At 42.4% G+C, this 23,944-nt stretch overlaps 1 protein-coding gene across 1 annotated transcript in view; it reads right to left on the bottom strand.

Moving 5' to 3' along the window:
• nelfcd (negative elongation factor complex member C/D) overlaps positions 1-20,207 on the bottom strand; it is a 95,628-nt gene extending 75,421 nt beyond the window's left edge. Inside the window, exons 1-4 of the mRNA XM_073061506.1 lie at positions 20,056-20,207; positions 10,847-10,962; positions 8,062-8,171; positions 6,431-6,540 (exon numbers count right to left, since the gene is read on the bottom strand). Coding sequence (XP_072917607.1) covers positions 6,431-6,540; positions 8,062-8,171; positions 10,847-10,962; positions 20,056-20,187 — 468 coding nt within the window. The 5' untranslated portion in view covers positions 20,188-20,207. The remainder of the gene's footprint in view (positions 1-6,430; positions 6,541-8,061; positions 8,172-10,846; positions 10,963-20,055) is intronic.
• Between the last annotated feature and the right edge of the window lie 3,737 nt (positions 20,208-23,944).

The raw sequence follows: 23,944 nt of genomic DNA, 5'->3' as shown, positions 1-23,944 counted from the left end.
AGGTTAATATGTTTTTGATTAGTCAGGGTGTGAAAAGTTATGGGACTATAGGAGAATAGGGTTATCAGGGAAATGGACTGGCCAAGATGAAATGGCAGAGCAGACTCAATGGGCCAAATGGCCTAATTCTGCTCCTATGTCATATAGTCTTATTATTAATCATCAAACACTAGGGTCCATTTTCAGTCTGTACAAGGGTGTTCCACTAACAGCAGCAACATGAATGCAGAGATGGGCTCTGTTCTTCAGAGGGTACTATTACAAGTTCAAATTCAAGAGGACAACTAATCAATATTACTACAGAACTGTATCAGTTTTTTATAGTTATTGACGGAGCAATACGTTCAGTGTATGTGGCAGTGTTCTTCTGACTGACTGTAAATTAATCAAATCAGTGCAGATAATGGAATACTTTCATCTAATGCTTTTGATGACTGCCTCCTTCAAATCTTCATTTTCACTGAAACATTCAAGATGATTGTCGAAACCTTCAAACTGTTTACAGTTCCTAATTTGCTGAAGTAGCGAAATTTGGAGAAAAGAGCAGGGTTCTGGGATACCCTCGATGCTGACTGATCCCCAGCTCTTTTCTCCATTCCTGCAGAAGGGTTTCGGTCCGAAACATCGACTGTAATCTTTTCCTAGATGCTGCCTGGCCTGCTGAGTTCCTCCAGCATTTTGTGTGTGGTTGCTCAGATTTCCAGCATCTACAAATTTTCTCTTGTTTGTGAAGTAGTGAAATCATTTCATTTTAATTCACGGCCGTTTCTGGCATCTCCAAGCCTGAATGCTTGAAACCACAGTGAGCAAACAGTTCTGAATTGTCTCACTGCTTATTTCTCACCAACTATCAGTAACAAAATTCACTGCTTTTTGAACACAAAGACACACAACTGGCACTATTTAAAAACTGTTCACTCAAAGCATGGTGTAGTCTTTCATGGCTATCATGAGACTGACATTAGTTAGAAACTGTTCAGCAACACTCTCCTGCCCCAATTAAGTGACAAGAGTGTCCAAAATAAATGAAAGGAATCATAGCTATTTTCTCGACTTGGGAACGAAAGGAATTCCAGCTAATTGGGTCAGCCTCTTAATTGGGCCAAAATGTACTGATCCCAGTGTCCCAATTAACTGGAATCCACTGTACTTGATATCTCCACAGCTACTGCCTGACCTGCTAGGTTCCTGCAATAACTTGGGCTGGAGTGAAAACACAGCTATACTTGACCTCAATCTGCATTGCAATTAAGCCTACGGTGCACCAAGAAGCTTGTCATCATGTTGTAGATATAAAATCACGATAAATTCCCGTGTGTAGCCAAGAAAATTTGCTGCAGAGCTTCTCTATCAAGAGAGTGGAAGGTAGTTGTGAGGCCAAGAAAGATCACGTACTGTGGTCGATCTGGTTCGCTGCATTTCACTTAGAGTTAACAGTGAAGATCATGTTCACTGTATGTCTTCATACATTGGGACTTATGGGAAAGGCAATTGAGGAAGACCCTTGTTGTGATCCTGCTTGTGGCAGACAACTGTGTAGAGTTTTCTATATCTTTCATTAATATGTTGACAGTAAGATTATGGACTATTTGACAGAAGAATAGGTAGAAAGGTTGAGGTATCCATACCTTGTATGAAATATGACATACATAATCTAATAGAAACAGAGGAGATATTTTGGTCAAGGAGGAAATTATATGGGGAAAGAAAATACAGAAGCAAGATGAAATAGCTTTCATTAGAAGATTCACCAGTTTATCTAAGCAATGTTCTAAAACACAATTGTTTGTGTTGTGGTGCAATAGTCTGAAAAAAATAAGTTAACACCCCATATGAACTGAGATAAGGAAAAGGGTAAGCCCAGTATTAGCATTTTTAGATATATGAAGCCATCAGGTCACTTAGTTTGGTGCTGATAAAAAAGTACTTAACTGAAACAGATGCCTTAACAGCATAACGGACACCATTCACACAAAGCCAAAAATAAGGGACAACCACAACTACGAGGCGGTTCTGGGTTGTGTACTTACTTGTTCGTGATTGGTTAATTAATAGATTGAGGTAATTAGGATAACAATTGAGAGGGGGTATTTGCCATTTGATTGAAATAGGGTATTTAAGTTCATGTGTACAGGATAAAATTGGGTTACAATTTCTTGCTCTTTGAGATGTATCCTTCATGCTTAACACCATGAAAACCTGAAAAACATGCTGAGACATTGTGTTGGTTACTGACCAATCTATTTTAAGAAGGTTGTCATATATGGCCGAGATTCATCAAGTTGACCATGGGAACTGATCAAGAATAGCTTTCTCTGTGGAATCCCAGAGACCTCTAAAATCGCTTTAGCCAAAACAATTTTTTTTGCTGTCATTTTTAAGTGAAAATAAATTGGATTAAGTGGTGCTTGATTCAGCAGTTATCAGCATCGGTGAAGTTAACATCCTTCCCTTCTCTGGCTTGATCCACGTTAAAGTTGAATTGATGCCAGTACCTGAATCAAGGATGTGGTGACAATGCTGTTTCTCTGATAAACTAGCGTTATGAAAAGAACATGTTCTAAGTATTTTGTCTAGAGGTAAATTCTACTGAAGTTGGCTTTCTCTGCTCACTGCTTGTCAATCATACCTTTCCATAGGTTTCTATCCTTTCCAGCCCTGGCAATGACATTGTCCATAAGAATCAGTTTGTGGCTTTGGACTGGGATACCTCAAGGCCTTAGATTTCCTCTTTTGTATTGATGAGTACAGACTGTTGATTGCCAGTCAAAGTTAACCAGGGGTTCATGGGATGTATGTTTATCCCATGGAGGGAGTTATTCACTCTAAATGGAATAATCCACCTCACAAAGGTGTTGCTCTCTTCCTGTCTGTCCTTCCTGAAGAAGGTGTACCCATCATGCCGTTCTCAAAGCAGGCCTTCTTCTTTCCATCGTGTCTCAGAATGGAAAGAAGTTAGTGTCAAAACTCAATGTGCAAAATTAATATCACACATTTTAGAACTCCATCCTTCAATTACTTATCTATTTTCAAACACTTACATGGTCCCTGTTTTATTTGCTTAACTTCTATAGTTCTTGCCTCAACCTCGCATTTGATGTGTAGCACAAGATTTTTTTTTTGCTCTTTAAATTCCTTGTATTTAATCTTAAATTACATTTGTGCTCTTTCATTTCTGAGTCTTAAACACTGCTTCTATCTACTCTGTCCTGTTCTATAATTTTGAACACACTGTTCTTGCAGTTTTTCTCAGCATTTATCCTTCATTTTCCCGATATTTAGCTTTTTACTGGTCAGTTTCTCACAGTCTAAGATTCAGAACTCAGCTGTGATGTCTGGGTGTTCAGCTGACCCATCATTTCTATAATACTGCAACTCAAACAGTCGAGTTATAGTTATTTAACTGTAACAGGTTAACAGGTTATAGTAAGTCATTGAAACCCTTGAGGGCTTTCAATGGGAAGCAAAAATCAAATGCTTCTAAAGTTTAGTCAACTGTTAGTTTTGTAGCCATAAGAAACTAATGCTTTCAGCATAATTAAGTTTAGTCAGGAGGATGTTATGGCGGTGCTGGCTAGAAGAGCCGAATGGCCTACTCCTGCACCTACTGTCTAGTCACATAGTGTTTAATAATTTAAATATGTAAAGGTATTGATTTGAAATGCCATTGAACATCCTCATTACATTACAAATATCTTTTATAAACTATGTTCACTGATAAGTGAAACCAGAATACATCAAATTAATGTGATTCAGTTAAATGACAGAGAAACGTCCTGAATTGAACCACACTCTAAAGACGTACATTTAATTATTATAACACAGGAGGCAAAATAATTTGGTCCATTTGGTCCACTCCAACAGGGACCCCCCTTTAAACTGTTCCCTCTGACATACCCACCAACTCCCCTTTTGGTTCTTTTGCTGCTCACGTACATGAAAGGATAATTTGCTGTGATTAATTAACCTATCAGCACCCGGAACAGAGCACCCAGCCGAAAACCTGCATGGTCAAAATGAGAATGTGCAAACCCCAAGGATAGCACCTGAGGTCAGGGTCAAACCCAGATTCCTGAACTTTGAGGTATCATCACTAGGCCACAGGTCAATTCAGCTCCAACTGATAATCTGTTTTTTTTTCTGGGAATTTATCTGTGACTGCATAATCAAGTAGGTTAACAACTTGCACTTTGCTTCCTTTTAAGTCCTTACTCAACCGTGTTGTCTTCTCTGACAGTTGAATAAGTGCAAAGAAAACATGCAAGAGGAGATTCACCAAGATATGGTTAAACTACAGTAAAATCTGAAGGAACCTGATAAACTAAGGCAATAAAGATCCTTGCAGTTCAGTCAGCTTTGTTATCGCACTTCTTGTGGCAGTCAGTGTCAACCTCAGGTCAGGCACAACATAAATGATAAAAGTTGTTAAGAAAATCTGAAGTCCAAAGACATTTTGTACTACAAAACTGCAGCAGTTAGCCATCACAAGGTGTCTTATTAGAATATTGGAACTTTTACCCTTTACCAACAGCACGCAATGTTATTCCAAGCTAATGAAATTAGTAATCAAGTGTGCACTAGACTAATTCCTTCTGCTTACACAATATTCATATCCTTTCATTTGATCACATTCATGCATCTATCTAAGAGCTTCCTCAATGTCCCTATTGTGTTGCTTCTACCACCCTCAGCAGCACATTTCAGGCACTCATCACTCCGTTGCCCTGCACATCTCCTTTGAACTTGAGCCTTTTCACCTTAAATGCATGCTCTCCTAAATGCAAGCCTGGGGAACAACTGCATGCATAAAGACAGCTGTGTAAAGGCCCTGTTGTGTCGGGAACCACTTGTGAATCCCTAACATGGACACAGTTATGCTGGGAACCCAGTGAGGGCTCACCACTCCATTATGTTTCCACAGCAGTGTAACGGTTAAAGCAATCTCATTAATACATGCGTTAGGCTGGACAGAGACAGCCAGCAATGTGCAGTGGCCAGATGTCCAGGCGAGGGAGAACTACGTAGCAAGACCAAGACAGCATATGACAGCATCATCCATCATATCCTAGAGGAAGCAGAGAGGCCATAGGATCCAAGTGGTCTATCAACACATGGAGCAACTGCTTCTAGTCTCCAACAACGGCAACAGTCACCGCACCAACCCCGAGTCTCAGAACTAAGTGTGCCCCCCCCCCCCCCCCCGTCTGGCCAACACCAACCCTAAGGCAGCATCTGCACATCACCCCATTGCTTCACTCCATACCAAACTATGCGGTAATGGGATCACCCACTGATTGCTATTGGAACGTCAGCATCATGTAACCCAAGCAGATCTCTTAGTGGGATGGTAGATAGCTGTTTGAGTCTTTGGATTGAAAAATCTAAAGCACCCTAATGAACCAGCATTCTGAAGGGTGGTGTTGAGTGGGCTAGCAGTGTGATATGGACTCCAGAGAGCTGAGGTGATAAGAGATAAAAGAGTAAAAGAACTAATTTTTGTCAATCAATGAATAAACCCCTCAGGTGATATAAAATTCCCTATGACATTTGCATCCCATATAGGGAATAATGAATTTAGGAATGAGCAGCCTGGGGCTGTCTGAGTGTCCAAAATGGAGAATAAAAGTGATCTGAGATGTTTCAGAGATATCAGTTAATGAGTTTACAGAGGTAAAATGAAGCAATTTCAAAACAAGAACAAAAAAATCCAGGTATTGTTTAATCACACAGTGTGAACAGGTTTAGGTAAAACCAAGGACCTAGGCCTCATGTTCACAGAGGCTAGAGGTTATGGACTAGCCAGAAGTACGTTGGATGGTCATGAGAAAAAAGGACACGGGTTGCAGCAAGAGATAAACTGACAGGACACACTGCACAGTTATAAAGTTGAAAATATGGAATGTTAGTAATGGCTTGGAAGTGGTCTAAGGTTCATCTTAAGGAGAGTATTAATGATCCAAGACTCTAAAGAGCCTGGTTCATCTTTACCAATCTGTCACAATAGAGGGAAGTGGTCAGTAGGCAAGGAATGGAGATTATGGCGGGGTCCAAAAATAATGGTTTTGGTCTACACTGGTGCAGAAAGTCAAGTAAGTAACCTGACTGGGGTGGTCTGAGGTCCAGAGGTGATGCTGACACGTGGAAACTGATGCTGTATTTTTAGATGATCTCAGCGAGGGCCACAGCATGTATTGAGAAGTATGCACAGCAAAAGGAAAGGGCCAGGTAACAGTGTGGAACTGGGAACAGAAGCCACTCTGACTGGAAAGATGGAACCAGGCAAAACCTCCCCAAGTGGACAAGAGTACACGTGTGCTAGAGAATTATACGAGTACAATGATCACAAGGGCAAACAAAAATCAAATTTAAATGCTTTTTAAGTACGTATCATGTGAATGTCCTACTTTTGGAAAAACATTCAGAAAAGTACCTCCCCCTCCTCTGTGAAAATGGAATCAGCTTTCCGAGGATCAAAGTGCTTAATTAGCAAATTCTTCAAATGGTTTTCCACAGTTTCCTGAACGTGTGATGGTTCCACTCCTAAAAGAGAAAGTGATATAAGCTAAAAGATTTCATACAAACAAAATAGTTTGATGAAAGCTCTTTGACCATAAATATTAAATCTGTTTCTCTTTCTGTAGACGCTGCCTGACCTGCTCATTGTTTGCAGCGTTTACTGTTTTTTTAGAAAAGCATAGCAATTCAAGATTCCAAGATTCAAAGTACATTTATTATCAATGTATGTATAAATTGAGATTTGTCTGTTTAGCCACAAAGCAAGAAACCCAAAGAACCCAATTTAAAAAAAATAAAGACCATAACCACTGTGCAAAGAAGCAAATCTTCCAACAGAAGCAAATAACAGCATTCTGAACCAGATTAAGTCCTTAGATCCGCTCTCTGGAATAGGCCCAAACCTTGATCTCATTCACCACACTAGTGGGGCAAAATGCCACAGGACCGCAGAGACGACAGCCGCCAGAACAGTCCACAGCCTCAGCGCTGGATAGAGAGAAATGAACACCGCAAAATCCCAAGAAAAGGGTCCAAAGCAATCACTTGCAGATAGACTGCACGTCACTTTTGCGCATCGACTCCAAAGTCTTTCTGCAGCAGGCAGCAACACTATCCACACCAAGTCCAGCTCCTCAATCAACAAGCAATGGGGTATATCTGCAGTACTTAAGTTCTTAATGTCCAGCATTGCCTTGCAATTGTAAAAAAAGACTTTTAAAAAGGACAAAAAGCATCTTTGTTTGGTCCTGGTGAGGCCACTCCGTCTGAATGCACCACTATCTTACTTGAATCAAATAAATCACACATGACAAATAAGCAATGTCACTGAGACACTTTCGTCTGGAACTTCACATTCAAGACCAAGGCTCTGTATTAATCTTCTTGCATACTTTAAAACTTTGTTTACCCATTTTGTGTATAATTTTTGGATATTTAACATGTAAATCTGGATTCATATATTCCTAATTTCTTATGAATGTGTGACTTAAGTTTGCTGCAATAGGGTACTCATAGTTTTTTTCTGGTTCATTCTCCGTTTTACTCCTTACTCAATTGTATGTGTGCATGCTGCCCAAATAGAGTGCTTGAAGTTTGAATGCAATATTCTGGCTGCCATTTTCAGGTGAGTGAAGTTTGGCTTACTGCTGAATTGTGTGCTTCCTACTTCACAACAAGGAGAGCAGTACACTCTAGTAAGGAATCATCTAATCTGACACAGTTAGTGTACTACTGGGGATAGAGCTAGGAGAGGGAGAAAGAAACACCGTACTGGAAAAGTGACGTGCAGTCTATCTGCACCGTCCTTTCACTCCCCTCTCAAAGACTGAATAAGGAAGAGGAGGTCTGTGCCGGAAGCCCTATTAAAACATGCACTCAAATGCTGAAAGCACTGTAACCAAGATCAAGCAAAACATCGACTCAAAAAAGAGACATGCTGGATAGAATCTAATAACTCCACAAAACTAGTGAGTTGTACTCAAAACATCAAAGTTCATTTTCAAAACTTTGATTGTCCCAGTTTAACAAGTGCTAACCAAAGTTTACCTGTGTGAATAAGCCACTCTGCCAGCAGATTTACAGTCTGTGCTACTGCTGTATAATTCTCAGACAGCATCTGGATCACATGCTCTGGAGAACCACCTGCCTGGAAGTACCTAAGAAAGCAGAGCAGACACCACCCAGGTTAGTCACTATCTCTTCATTCAGGACAAAGGGTCAGTCAATATCATATCCCATACAGCCTAGAATCGTAACACTCAGATCCATTTGGTCTAGGCAGCCTTGAACAATGTCAAAGTTGAGTTTACTGTCCTATACTCAGGTACATTTATGCACTGTATAATGAAAAACTTAATGCATTACAGGCACAGAGCATCAGATACACAACTTCAGGAGAATATAATAATACTCAATTTTTAAAAGGGCACAATTAGAACAATAAAAAAACACAGTCCACCATAGTGAAAAGTTGTGACCATACTGACATATCAAAAGCAGTGTTAAAGCAAAAAATGGACACAATAGTTTTCTCAGTCTGCTGACTGATAAGCTATATCAGGAATAATTTAGCAGGATTGGAATTTAAAAACTGATATAACTCATAGTTTGCACGCTTACAGCAACTCTGCAAAGTTATTAGATCATCCATTAAGTCATTTTTAAACAACATGGGTGATTTCCAATTGTAAGTTAACCTGAAATGTGTATGTTCTAAATTTGACAAAATCTTTTCATTCATGCAACAGCTCCAGAAAGGATGTCGTTAAACATCAGGACTGAAAATCTTATGTGCATAAAATAGCTGAAGGTCTGGTGCCACACTGTGGTCATGTTGAGATCCTGCAAATTCATATGATTTCAAGGAAGGCAGCTTTTGATGCATTTAAGGGAGATGACACAAGGTCAACAGTTTGGAATGAGGGGAAAAGCGTAAAGATAAATAGGCAAAATAAATCAGAAACAGTTTTATTATCATTGAGACAGATCAGCTGGTTGAGTGATGTCACAACAACAACCTTGGCAGTTAGACCAAGGAATAGACCGTGGACCTCAGGATGGGGAAGTCAGAAGAACACGCACCAGTCCTCATCGAGGAGTCAGCAGTAGAAAGGATAAACAGCTTCAAATTCCTGGGTGTCAGCATATCTGAAGATTTATTCTAAACCCAATTGAAATACAGCACAGAACAGGTCCTTCAAGCCACGCCACACAGAAATCCCCCGACTTAATCCCAGCCTAATCACAGTACAATTTACAATGACCAATTAACCTTCCAACCGGTACATCTGTGAACAGTGGGAAGGAAACCAGAACACCTGGAGGAAACACGTGCGGCCACAGGGAGACCGTACAAACCCCTTGCAGGCAGTGGCGGGAATTGAACACAAGTTGCCTGTGCTGACCACGCCACCAATTATAAAGAAGACATGCCAGTGGATACATTTCATTAGGAGCTTGAGGAGACTTGGTACGTCATTGAAGACGCTTTGTAAATTTCTACAGAGGCGTCGTGGAGAGCATTTTGACTGATTGCATGACCGTCTGCTACGGAGGCACCAATACACAGAATTAGAAAAAGGTGATTCATGGGCACTAGCCTCCCCACGATTGAGGTCACCCTTAAAGAGTGATGACTTAAGAAGGTGGCATCCATCATTATGGATCTTCACCACCCAGGACATGCTCACTTCTCATTGCTACCATCACAGAGGAGGTACAGCAGCCTGAAGATAAACATTCAATGTTTTAGGAACAGCTTCTGCCCCTCCGTGATCAGATATCAGAATGGACAATGAAACTACAAACACTACCTCTCTATTTTTGCTTTATTTTTGCACTACTTATTTTTTTTTAGATATACTTCTTGTTGTCATATACATTTTGCCATAAAACAAATTTCATGACACAACAGTGATAATAAACCTGATTCTGATTCTCACAGATGTTGTGAAATTTGTTGTTTTGTGGCAGCAGTGCAGCACGTGGCTTAAAAAACTACAAGTTACAAAAACTAAACAGTACAAACTAAGGCCAAAAGGGCAAAAATATTGCATTGCAGTTACAAGTCGTTTCTCAGATAGATGACAGAAGGCATTACAAAATCAAGGCTTTGACAAGGTACAGCAAGTAAGTAATAAAGTTAACAGATTTTTATCGGTTATTGCTGGGGAAATTGAATTCAAAATTAGGGAACTTATGGTTTGGTTATTGAGCATCAGTAAAACCACCTCGAGAGAGCTGGGTACAATACTTATTTAAGGAAGCATATTAATGCAATAGAATTGGTTCAGAGAATAACTAGAATAAGTTTTCTTTATGAGGAATGGTTAGAAGGTTAAGCTTAAATTCTCTGAAGTTTGGAAGAATGAGAGGGGATTTAATTGAAAGATGCAAGACCCTGAAAAAAGGTACTGATGAAGGTTCTCAGCCTGAAACATTGACTATAATTCCTCTCCTTAATTGCTGCCTGACCTGCTGAGTTCCTCCAGCAAAAATTCCAGTCTGGAATTTTTATTAGGTTAACATTTAAAAATATCAGTACTAGTAGATTACTTAATGTTTTAACAATGTTGAACAAATTTTTTCCAAAACTTTCCAGCTCTTGTTTAAACTGACTGGAGCTTTTCCCATCTTCTTTTACTCAAAGGGAATCTGCGCCCCACTCTCTTTGCAGTCACCAAGACTGTTTCTCACAGCACTTTTAAACTGACCATCTCGCACACTCACAGAGATTCTTCTGTGCTCCTTTCAAACCCGCCCCTGCCTCCCATGCTCTTTTACCCACCAGAGCTGTGTTTTTGACCTGTCCAGTAACGCATGGTTCAGTTACCTTTTCAATGTGTTGAAGATTGGTGGTTCCATTATGTAATCTCTACTGGAAAATTTCTGTAGGCATTCCTGTTGCACCTCTGCATCGTCTTCGCCATCCCCTTCATCGTCATCATGCTGAGTGGGGATATTAAATTATTAGTCAGTAACACAATACCTCAGTGCTCCTCCTGAATCCCTTCCCATTCCTGGTCTTCCCCTAAATACAAGAAATTCCGAACTAGAAGCTTCCAGACCCAAAAAGAAGTGTTCATCGTCATGAGCAAGTTCTTATACTCTGAAGAAGGAAAAAAGGCAGTATCAAAGAAAGCAAGAAGATGAAAAAGCTTACCTATTGACAAGTTATTGCTAAAAGAAACAGGATTAGGCTCCCTTGTGAGATCCCTATTTGTCAAATGAACACTGAATAACCATGCAGAATGGCGTCGTAGACCAACAACTGCTGGAACCACAGAATAATTCACCTGAGAGAGACAATGCCATCAAGACGAGACAAACTACCTCGTTTATGTAAGAAACCTTTCAGACAGATACGATCATAATTTCCAAACTGGAAACATACAGGACCTGGGAGCAGGATCGTCATAGAATTACAAACTCATACAGCACAGAAACAGGCCCTTTGGCTTACCAAGTCTGTACTAACCATCAAACACCCGTCTACATTAATCTTACTTATTCCTCCCCCCACCCCCGCATTCCCATCAATTCTCCCCAATTTTACCACACGCCTACACACTGGGGCAACTAACCTACCAACCTGCATGTCTCTGAGAAGGAATCCTCATGCTCACAAGAAGAACGTGCACTAAGCACGAAGACAACCACTCAAGGTGCAGCCCGTGCGGTTTGCACATGGCTGCATCACCATGTAGCCCAACAGCACTTACCCGAGCCAACATTTGCAGGACGTCTCTAGGAGAGGACTGGTATCTGAGGGAGAACCCTTGAGCAATTATAATTCAGCTTGCTGTTTAAGAGGGCAACATGTGCAAAGCATTCATGGGAATAGGTCAATTTTTTTGCAGCAGTCAGTGGGGATCAGTTTAGTTTTATCTTGATTTTCCTAGATATTGTTCAGATTAGTTTTTCTAAAGTGGGTCAATATTTCAGAACCACAGTGTATTGGCTTCTTATACAATTTTACTGATCTGAGATGTTAATCCTATTTCATTTTTATTTAGATACAACAAGTAGCAGGTCCCTTGGCCCAATCAGCCCAATTACACCCATGTGACCAATTAATGCCCTAACCCTTATGTCTTTATAATGTAGGAGGAAACCAGAGCAAACCCACACAACCACAGGCAGAACGTACAAACTCCTTACAGACGGCAGTGGAATTGAACCTGGGCACTGTAATAGCTAACCACTGCACTTCCCCATTTGTCTCCCTACACATGCAGCTGTCCCCACTCAAGCATTTCTTATTTTAATCTCAGACCATATTTGCACTATTTTGCTTTTCTGAAATATAAAAGGTATTCCTAAGAGTGGCCTGTATATAATATTTAGATCCGTACTTCTCAATGCCTCTGGGAGTGAGTCACTGTTACAAAATGATTCCCAAGTTTATGCCAGCATATAAAAAAAGATCCCTAGGATAATATTTGTAGATGATCTGCAAGAAGCTGTCAGCATTTGTAAGATACCATGGGAGAACAATTATTTATCTGCAGAAGCACCACAGTAGTGGAGTAATTAGCCCCTAACAACATGTCAATCTTTGCTTGCCATCCCTGGGAGGATGCCAGCAGTCACTAGTTATCATTGAGTTGGAATGAGTATGTGCAAGTGATTGCTGGGATAGCTTGAATATTTCAGCAGATATTTACAAGGGATCTTAGGAAGTGTGTTAGTATTTGCAGGATGTCCTGGGAATGTGTCTATTTGTGGAGGGAGGAGTGACAGGGGTGGGGGATGTCATGATACACAAACTCTCCTGGGACAGTATTTATACAGGGTGTCCTGGGTCAATATTTACAGGGTTTCTTGTGAATGTGTCAATGTTATAATGAGATGCCTTGGTGTATGTCAATACCCAAAGACTGTGAGGAATTGCAGGAGAACCTTGGCAGAGCTTTGTATTCACTGGCATCACCAGCAGTAGTTACAATATCTTGGTGTTTGAGAGTTACCGGGTATGTATCATTAATTCCACAGGGTTTTTAAGAATATATACATTCAAATTAAATTGAATTGACTTTATTTCTTACATCCTACACATACATGTGGAGTAAAAATCTTTACGTTACATCTCCATCTGAATGTGCAATTTATAGTAACTTACAGTATGTACAACAGGAGAGTCAATATAACAGAGAAACACAATCATACCAGCATGAATTAATCAGTCTGATGGCCTGGTGGAAGAAGCTGTCCTGGAGCCTGTTGGTCCTGGCTTTTATGCTGAGGTACCATTTCCCGGATGGTAGCAGCTGGAATAGTTTATGGTTGGGGTGACTTGGGTCCCCAATGATCCTACGTGCCCTTTTTACGTGTCTCTGTAAATGTTCACAACTACAGATGTGCTGGGCACAGTTCCCATACCAGGCAGTGATGCAGCCAGTCAGGATGCTCTCAATTGTCCCCCTGTAGAAAGTTCTTAGGATTTGGGGATTTATGACAAACTTCCTCAATCGTCTGAGGTGAAAGAGGCGCTGTTGTGCTTTTTTCACCACACAGCCAGTATGTACAGACCACGTGAGATCCCCAGTGATGTGTATGCCGAGGAACTTAAAGCTGTTCACCCTCTCGACCCCAGATCCATTGATGTCAATAGGGGTTAGCCTGTCTCCATTCCTCCTGTAATCCACAACCAGCTCCTTTGTTTTAGCAACATTGAGGGAGAGGTTGTTTTCTTGACACCACTGTGTCAGGGTGATAATTTCTTCCCTGTAGGCTGCTTCATTATCATTTGAGATGAGGCCAATCAGTGTAGCATCATCAGCAAATTTAATTAGCAGATTGGAGCTGTGGGTGGTGACACAGTCATGGGTATACAGAGGGTAAAGGAGGGGGCTTAGTACACAGCCCTGAGGGGCTCCTGTGTTGAGGGTCAGAGGGGCAGAGGTGAGTGAACCCACTCTTGCCACCTGCTGGTGATCTGACAGGAAGTCCAGGATCCAGCTGCACAAGGCAGGGTGAAGGCCGAGGTCTCTGAGCTTCTTGTCGAGCCTGGAAGGAATTATGGTGTTGAATGCTGAACTGTAGTCTAAGAACAGCATCCCCCTTCCCCAGGTGTGTAAGGATGGTGTGTAGAGTTGTGGCTATTGTGTCATCTGTTGATCGGTTGTGTTGGTTGTAGGAAGTCCAGTGTGGGTGGTAGCAAGCTGCAGATGTAGTCCTTGACCAGCCTCTCAAAGCATTTACTTATTATTGAGGTGAGTGCGACAGAACGCCAATCATTCAGACACGTTACTGCAGTCTTTTTAGGTACAGGGACAATGGTGGATGTTTTGAAGCAGGAGGGCACTTCTACACTGAGAGAGGGAGGGTTAAAAATCTCTGCAAACACGCCTGCCAGTTGTGCCGCACACATCCTGAGTTCCCGCCCTGGGACGCCGTCCGGTCCCGCAGCCTCGTGACTGTCCACTTGCTGGAAACGCCTGCGTACTTCAGCCTCAGAGCTGACCACGGTGCAGGTCACTTCAGCGGCTCTCCTCGGGGGCTCAGTGCTGGTGACATCAAACAGAGTGTAAAAAAGATTTAGCTCATCTGGGAGAGAGGCAGCAATGTTGACAGCACCACTGCATTTGGCTTTAAAGTCTGCGATGGTGTGCAGACCTTGCCATAAAATGCGTGTGTTGCTGTTGGAGTGTCTGGATCTTGTCCCTGTATTGTCGTTTCGCTGCCTTGATGACTTTGCACAGATCATAGCTGCATTTTTTGAGTTCCTGTTGGTTACCGGCAGCGAAAGCTCTGTCTCACGTGGTAAGTACAGCACTCATGGGACTGTTGGTCCAGGGTTTCTGGTTCGGATAGACCCTGACTGATTTTTGGGGGACAACGTCCTCGACGCACTTCCGGATGAAGCTCGTGGCCCCTTCTGTGAATTCGGAGACATTCTCATCACGAAAGACATTCCAGTTGATGTCATCAAAGCAGTCCTGTAGCATGAAGACTGACTGATTGGTCGGGCCAACAGTGGACGGTTTTAACTACGGCTGCCTCTTATGACAAGATGGAGGAGTGATCCGAATTTCCAAATGGTGGGCAGAGGAGCACTTTGTAAGCATTGCGGAAGGGAGAGGAGCAGCGGTCAAGTATGATATATCCCTGTGTGTTCACCTGGATGTGTTGACAAAACCTCATAGAGACATTAGTCAGCGATGCTCTATTAATGTCTCTGGCGACAATGAAAGCAGACTCTGGCTGTGCAGTTTCCAAGGTGCTGATGGCCTCGTACAGTTCCTTGAGAGCCAGGTCAGTATCAGCCTGCGGTGGAATATACACAGCTGAGATAATAACAGTCATGAATTCTCTAGACAGCCAGAAAAGTCTAACCTGCATCACAAGGTACTCCAGATCCGGGGAACAAAAGAATTTGAGGGCATGTACATTCCGGGGATCACACCAAGCATGATTGACCATGAAGCATACCTCACCTCCTTTACTCTTCCCAGAGAGGTTTTTTGACCTGCCCGCCCGGAACAGGGACAGAGAGCTCGATGGCGTCATCTGGTATCTCATCCATCAGCCAGATCTCCACAAAGCACCAAACGTTACATTCCCTTTGTTTCCCACCAATGGGAGATTCTGGCTCTCAGTTTGCACAGCTTGTTGTCCAGGGACTGAACGGTAGCCACCAGTATGCTAGGGAGCAATGGCCATTTAGCACACCGTCTCAACCTCACCAGAATACCGGCCCTTCTCCCTCACCTCTGGCGCCACTTCTGAGGTAGCAGCGATGTAATAAATGAGCCTCCCACGGATCGTGTAACCAGCGGTTCCCGGTGGAAAAAAGGCAGCACATTGTGGGGAAATGCCTACTCCCGACGTTCATAAGAGACAGTCGATCATACCCGATGTGACTATCAGCTTCTTCAACAAGAAATGTGAAGGAAATTGCAGAAATTAGCAGTACACTGTAAAATTGGTACGGAGCTCACAACACAGCTGTGTATGTGTACTTGAAGCATTCTACAAACGCTTGACTCCATTTCAATCAATGTTTTAAGTTGGTCTCTATGACGACTCTACCGATATATTACATTATTTAAAGGGTGCACTTGGGAATTTGCCTGTGATTTTTTAGTGTGTCATAGGGGAATTCAGATAACATAAAAGAACTCCCTTGGTTTCCAAGTTATGGTTCAGCATCATCTGATTTAGAGGGAAGCAACATTCTCACAGGTCCCTTGTTATGTGCCAGAGTTTGCTGTCTGCAACCTGAACATGCATCATTATGTCAAGGGATTGAGAAAATAGCTCAGAATTTTCCAGAGATCACCAGACCTTGAATAGGGTAGGTTTCCCAAAGGACAGGTAATGTGTTAAGCAACACACACACACACACACACACACACAAAATGCTGAAGGAACTCAGATCATGCAACATCTGGAGAGGAAAATAAACAGTCAATGTTTTGGGCCGAGAACCTTCACCTGGACTGGTGTCAATTTTGGGGCTCATCTCAAAGAACCCATCAGTACTAGGTGGGGTGATTAACCATGAGGCTGGGTTTCGGGTATCAGTTTTTACCTTGGAGGGGATCAACCAACGAGTCAGTATTTGATAGGGTCGGGTTACCTGAACATGTATCCATATTGCCCAGGGGTCTACAAAGTCCCACCTGTGTTAGTTAAAGGGAGCATGGCAGGAATCAGCACTTGGCGGGGATCCCTAGCGTCCTGTCAGCATTTGCCGGGGATGAGGTTATACTCTGACAATGCATCCGTTTTTGCTGTGGAAGGGAGTATAGGAGGGAACTTTTGGGAATGCGTCTATATTTGACAAAACATATCAATATTTGTAAGGCGATTTTCAGGCAATGGAATCAGTACTTGCTAGGTATAATTTGATGCATCAGGTCCCTTCTGCCTCTACTCTAACATAGAATAAAATGATAACCAGTCTAACTGAGACCTCAGTCCCATCCACCCCCTTTGATAATTCAGTCTATCTTCCTCTGTCTTAAAATGTTCAGGGTCTGAGACATTTTAACCAACCTCTTTTACTCCTGTAAAATCGACCCATTCTTAGTAAACCTCAACTGCATACATACCCTTCTTTAAAAAGGGAGATCAATAAAGTAGTCAGATATACTGTAGTTTCACCAACGTCCCATGGAATTGGAAGAATATTAACCTGTGAGTGCAATTCTCTGCAAATTCTGTTTGTTTTTCTATTTATTTGCTGCATCTGGATACTAATCATTGGCAAATCATGCACTACAATAACCAGAATCTTCTACTTTTTAGAGCTCTGCAATGTCTTGCCAATTCTATAGAGGTGCCTTCACTACTCCCACTCTTTCTGCCTTGTACTCCATTCGCCAAATGAACAAATATAGTTCCATCCTTTCAGCATTCTCATCCATTGTGTATGTAAGACTCAAGCTGCAGTCTAACCATTGAGTGCAGTTTCTGTGCCTTGATTAATAAAGGATGGCATCCCATGTGTCAATTTAACCAATAACAACCTGCAGTGCAACATTTATAAATTCATAGTCATACATTCCAAGGGTCCTTCATGCCATTCAATTTCCTTCTATTTACTATACCTTTACATCATTGCACCTCCCCAAATGGATCATATCATACATCTGAATTAAATTCCACTTGCCAATTTTCTGCCCAAATGACCAGACTATTCTATCTTCCTGCAGTCTAAATCTCCTTGCTGTCAACTAGTTGGCTGATTTTGGCCACAAGTATCTTGTACGTTCTCCCTCTGGGTGGATCTAAATCATTAAATATATTATAAAAAGCTATAGGACCAATTGTTGAGCTTTGAGAAACCCCACTGGCAACCAGAACACCTTTTGGACCCAATTTGCCAATCCCCCCTGGATCTCCAAACTTTCACTTCTGTGACCTGCCTGCTATGCAGGCTCTTGTCAAAACCCTTGTGAAAATCCATCTCATTTGCACAGCTCATCAACTCCCTATCCCCACTTCATGCTGAGAATTGACAAGGCCGCACCTCAGAACTTTTGGTCCACTTTCTTCAGAAAGGATACAGATACAATAAGATACACAGTCCTGTGATGAAAGTGGGTTCAAAGGACAATTTCTGTCTTGTTGCTAAAAGACTCTTGAACAGAGCTCTTATATGATAAAGATAAACTCATGATCTCTCAATCTACCTTGTAATGGCTTTTGCATTTTAATTGTCCATTTAAATTTAACCTTCTCTGTGTTTGTAAAACTATATTCTTCATTGTTTTATTTTCCTTTTGTACTTGTATATGACATCATCTGAAGTAGGGTCTCGGCTCAAAACGCCAGCTGTTCACTTCCACGGTTGCTGCCTGACCTGCTGAGTTCCTCCAGCGTTTTACATGTGTTGCTATGGAATTATCTGTCTGGATAGCATGCAGACAAAAGGTTTTCACTGTATCACAGAACACGAGACAACAGTAAACTGATTTCCAACTGTCATGTGTCAAATGACTGAAGAAAATATTGTATTCTTTGGAGCTTAAAAGAATGAGAATGATCATATTGAAACATATAAAATCCACCATGATAGGGTGGATGCTGAGATGGTTCTACTGGTGCAAGAGTCTTGAACATAGGGTCGTAATTGCAAGCAGGCAGTCATTTAGTACAGAGGTATGTAGGTATTTCATCTCGAGGTTGTGGAGACAAGATCACAATGTTATTTAAAGATGAGACAAGTTGGCAAGGGGTACTTATACGAGGGAGTCACAACGCCTGGAGCAGATCAGCTACATTAAATGTTGGGATAGGCATGAGGGGCCGAGGGGTCTAAACTGCTCCTATCTCCTTTGGTTTCTGAAGAATTAAATGCAGTCAGTCAGACATGACCACTCCTTGTCAAATTCACATTAGTTGTTAACCAGCAGTTTCTGGCAACAAGTCAAAGTATCACTTGAAAATCCATTAGAGAAATATTTTTTTCCCAGGGTAGAAATGTAAAGTACATTTGTCTTAAATGTGCATTTAAAACAAAAGGCAGAAAGCTTGAAGGAGAGATGCAAAGCAAATTTTTTTTTAACAGAGTGGTAGGGACCTGGAACAGTAGGGCACTAAGTATAAAAGTCTGCAAGTTGTGTCGCAGCTGTCTCAGAACTTGCTTAGGCCACATTTGGAGTATAGTGTGCAATTCTGGTTGCCATATTACAGTAAGGATATGGAGGCATTGGATAAGGTGCAAAAGAAAGTTATCCAGGTGTTGTTTGGATTGGAGTTTCAGCTGTAAGGAGGGATTGGACAAACCTGGATTGTTTTCTCTGGAGCATCAGAATCTCATGGATAATCTGGCAGGATTATATAAAATTCTGAGAAGCATAGATTGGGAAATAGTCATGAATCTTTTACCCCAGGGTGGAAATTTGGAATACTGATAAACACAGGTTTGAAGTGAGGTGGGGTTTAGAGGAGATTTACAAGTCAAATTTAGTTTTACATAGAGAGTGGCGGCTACCTGGAATACGTTGCCCGGGGCGTGGTGGAAGTAGCTACAATTGTGGTACAGTATTTTAAGGGGCTTTTGCACAATATGAATATGCAGATGGAGGTATAATGGTTTACGTGCGGGCATTTTTTGAGAGGGTGATTTTAGATGCATATCATATTTATACTGAGTTAAGTATTGTATGTAATTAGTTTTTGATACAATAAGTGTATGGGACATTGGAAAAATGTTGAATTTCCCCATGGGGATGAATAAAGTATCTATCTATCTATCATAAGGAGTTTAGTGAAATTTGGCATCAAGTTCATGGTGGACCCAATATTTCTGTGCTCTATGAAAGATAGCAGCACTACTGGCGAAAGAATAAACGTCTAAAAAGGTGCCATTAGTAAGAAGGCGGGATGGAGCGATGTGTCAATCAGTGTTTCTTAGCCATGTGACCACTGACGTCAACAAAACACGCGGCTGAGTCACGACGTGGACCAATCAGCGATCGAAGCCCCGCCCCATTAATTTCAGCCCCCCCCCCCAGTCGTACTTGCACCGTCGAGCGCGCTTTTTTTTTAAAAACGGGCGAGGGAGCAGAGCCCCAGGGTGTCTCTCACCATGGAACCATCCTGCTCTTCCCAGTCCGCCGCGCTGCCGAAATACTCCTCGCTCATCCCCCTGCCCCGGAACACGTTCCCGGCCCCAGCGCACGCTCCACTTCGCCCACTGTTCTCGCCCAGGCCGCTCATGGGTTATGATGCAAACGGAATGGGCGCTGGCCTCCGACTACTGCGCCACCTATCGCACAGCGGTGGCAAGGACGGCCACTGCAGCATCACCCTGCCTACTTTCAGCCTTTAAGTCTGCGCACATGTTCGATGGGCTGAATGGTCTAATTACAATCACAAGAAGCTGCTTGGACCTCAAAAGTCCTGATGAGGGTCTATGCCCATAATGTTGACCACTTACGCATTTCCATAGATGCTGGTTGACCTGCTGATTTCCTCCAGCATTTTGAGTGTGGGTTGCTCTGGATTTACAGCATCTGCAAGATCTCTTATGTTTATAGCAGACATCCCACCTCTCCCGGAAGTTCCAGGAGTCTCCCGCACATTGTATATAATTTGCCCGCAAATTATATACAATATCCCGGAAATTGATTTTTTTGAGAGCAAGCGAGAGGGAAAGAGAGAGTGAGTGACAGACGTAGCAAGAGAGTGACAGAGAGAGCATCCTGATTGGTCTCTCTTTGTGCTAAGTAGACCTATCAGTTTTCTCTGTGGGCGACCTTTACAATCGACCTCTTTCTCTCTCTTTCATTGTCCATCAGTTCAGTTTAATGTCCTGCAGCACCATGGCAGAGTGTTCCAAAAACCAGACTACACTAAAGTGTGCCCCTGCCTAATAGGGGTCAAAAATAATGACAGTGTTGCTCGCTGTACTGTTTGCAACAGTGACTTTTCTATTGCCCGTGGTGGGTTAAATGACTGTAAAAGACATGTTGAGGTGAGTTTAACAGGTGTCATTCGTTCATTAGCGTAGCTAACGTTATTTAAACTAGCTAGCTAGCTGCTCAGGAGCTACTCTATTGACGTCTATGTGATGAGGCCAAACTTCCTGTAGACTTGCTTAAAGTTGTAATAGAATTTTAAAAAATGACTCCATGATAATATAAGTAAATATAAGTACATATTTATATATATTAATATATTAATATATATAATATTATAATATATATATAATGGAAGCTGTCCAAAGTAAAATCTGTGGGCACAGGGCAGTTGAGATTCAAAGAGCTCTGCCAGTTGATGAAGCTACTGTGTGTGTGTGTGTAAATAGTTTCAATATGTGATCAAATAAATTGTTGTGTTCTTTCATAATCAAATGTCCAGTATACATACACCCTTGGAGGTCGACCGGGGGGGGGGGGGAATATGGGGTTGTAGGGGGCAGGGGTGGTGGTACTACCTCTTTGAAATGAGTTTTTGCAGGGTGGGATGTCTGTTATAGATAGTTAATTTTCCAAAATTCCCTCAATATTGGAGAATAGCAACTGTATCGAAGAGGGAGGTAAGGTGAGAAATTACAGACAAAATTACATGTTATATCACATAAAATGTTAGAGGCTACTATTACAGATAAGTGACCCAGTGGCATACGCCATGAGCTGCTTCCTCACCACATTTCAATCTGGACCTCAGGTGCCATCCATAACCATATGGGTTTTCTCTAGGTGTTCCAGTTTCCTCCCATATCCCAAAGGCATGTGGGTTGGTTGGTTAACTGGCAGGAAGACCACATGTGTGAGCATGAAAGGCAGAAGAACGTGTTGTTGGTGTCTGTTCTGCTGAACTGCAAAGCTCTGTTATTATTATCAGGGCTACATAATTCCTTCCACGAAAGGACACACAGCAATGGTCTTCAAATATTAACAAAAAGCAAATACAACGAGAGTCCACAAAATTGAGTGGGTAAGAAAGCATGTCTGTGAAGCAAGCAGACAAGGTTACCACTGGGTTACGACAATGATTAGAACGACACTTACAGCAGCATTGTTTTCTGAGCTGTGGCTTAAAGGCATACAGCAGTGATTCTAAGGCCACAATGAAGGAGAATGGCCAAAACAGAGATGAGATGTCCTCCTTCTTCAAAGGAAGTGGCTTTCCCTCCTCCATCATCAACACTGCCCTCAACCGCATCTGTTCCATTTCGCAGCTGTCTGCCCTCACCCCATCCTCCCACCACCCCACCAGGGGTAGGGTTCCTCTCGTCATCACCTACCACTCCATCAGTCTCCGCGCCCAGCAAATAATTCTCCATAACTTCCGCCATCTCCATGGGATCCCACCACCAAGCACATCTTTCCCTCCCCTCCCCATCTTCTGCTTTCTACACGGATCACTCCCTATGCTACTCCCTTGTCCCTTTGTCCCTCCCCACTGATCTCCCTCCTGGCACTTATCCTTGCAAGCAGAATAAGTGCTACACATGCCCCTACACCTCCTCCCTCACTACCATTAAGGGCCCCGAGCAGTCCTTCCAGGTGAGGCCACTCATTCTTAAGAAGAATGAGAGGAAATGTTGTAGAAATATATAAACTTGTGAAAGGGATAGATAAGATAGAGGCAGGAAAGGTGTTTCCACTGGTAGGTGAGACTAGAACTAGGGGACATAGCCTCAAGATTCGGGGAAGTAAATTTAGGATGGAGATGAAGAGGAACTGCTTTTCCCAAAGAGTGGAATTCTCTGCCCAATGAAGCAGTGAAGGCTACCTCAGTAAATATATTTAAGACAAGACTTTTGCACAATAGGGGAATTAAGGGTTATGGGGAAAAGGCAGGTAGGTGGAAATAAGCCCATGGCCAGACTTGCCATGATCTTATTGAGCCCATTATCTCAATGGGCCTACTCCTGCTCCTATTTCGTATGTTCTTATGAGGCAACACTTCACCTGTGAGTTTGTTGGGGTTATCTACTGTATCCGGTGCTCCCGATGTGGCCTCCTGTGTATCAGTGAGTTCCAGTATAGATTGGGAGACCGCCAGTCTCCCAGAGAGTCTGCCAGAAAAAGCGAGATATCCCATTGGCCACCTATTTTAATTCTACTTCCCATTCCCATTCCGACATGTCCATCCATTGCCTCCTCTACTGTTGCAACAAGGACACACTCAGGTTGGAGGAGCAGCACCTTATATTCCGTCCGGATAGCCTCCAACCTGATGGCATGAACATAAATTTCTCAAACTTCTGGTAATGCCCCCCCCCCCACTCTCCTTCACCATTCCCCATTCCCATTTCCCTCTCTCACATTATCTCCTTACCTGCCCATCACCTCCCTCTAGTGCCCCTTTCCCTTCCCTTTCTGCCGTGGTTTTCTGTCCTCTCCTATCAGGCTCCCCTTTCTCCAGCCCTTTATCTCTTTCACCAAATGATCCCAGCTCTTTACTTCACCCTTCCCCCTCTCCCAGTTTCACCTCCTACCTACTTTATATTTCATCGTTCCCTCTCCCCACCTTCTTGCTCTAACTTATCTTTCTTCTCCAGTCCTGATTAAAGGTTTTTGTCCGAACATTAAGGACATAAGAAATAGGAGCAGGAGTAGGCTGTCTGGTCCATTAAGCCTGCTCCGCCATTCAATAACATCTTGGCTGATCTGTCCATGGTGGAGATGAGCCCATAACCCTTAATTCCCCTACTGTGCAAATGTCAACTGTTTACTCTTTTCCGTAGATGCTGCCTGAATTCCTCCAGCATTTTGTGTGTGTTGCTTAGATATTGTTCAAAGGTTCAGTCCTGGGAAAAGACACAGCAAGATCCTATTAACCAACAGAACTGAAGTGCTGTGAAATAACTGGAGCAGATGGCACATACTGTTTTCCACCATATATAAGCTGCAAATCATGATGTTAAACTGGACAGGTAGACCAGAGCAGAGACTGGATGATCATACTTGTATTTGACTGAAATAACATTCTGGGTCTACATGCAGTTGACCCAAACCTTCTT

The sequence above is a fragment of the Hemitrygon akajei genome, chromosome 11, assembly GCF_048418815.1.
Source record: "Hemitrygon akajei chromosome 11, sHemAka1.3, whole genome shotgun sequence".
Taxonomy (NCBI): Eukaryota; Metazoa; Chordata; class Chondrichthyes; order Myliobatiformes; family Dasyatidae; genus Hemitrygon; species Hemitrygon akajei.
This window is presented reverse-complemented; position numbering and strand designations above follow the sequence as displayed.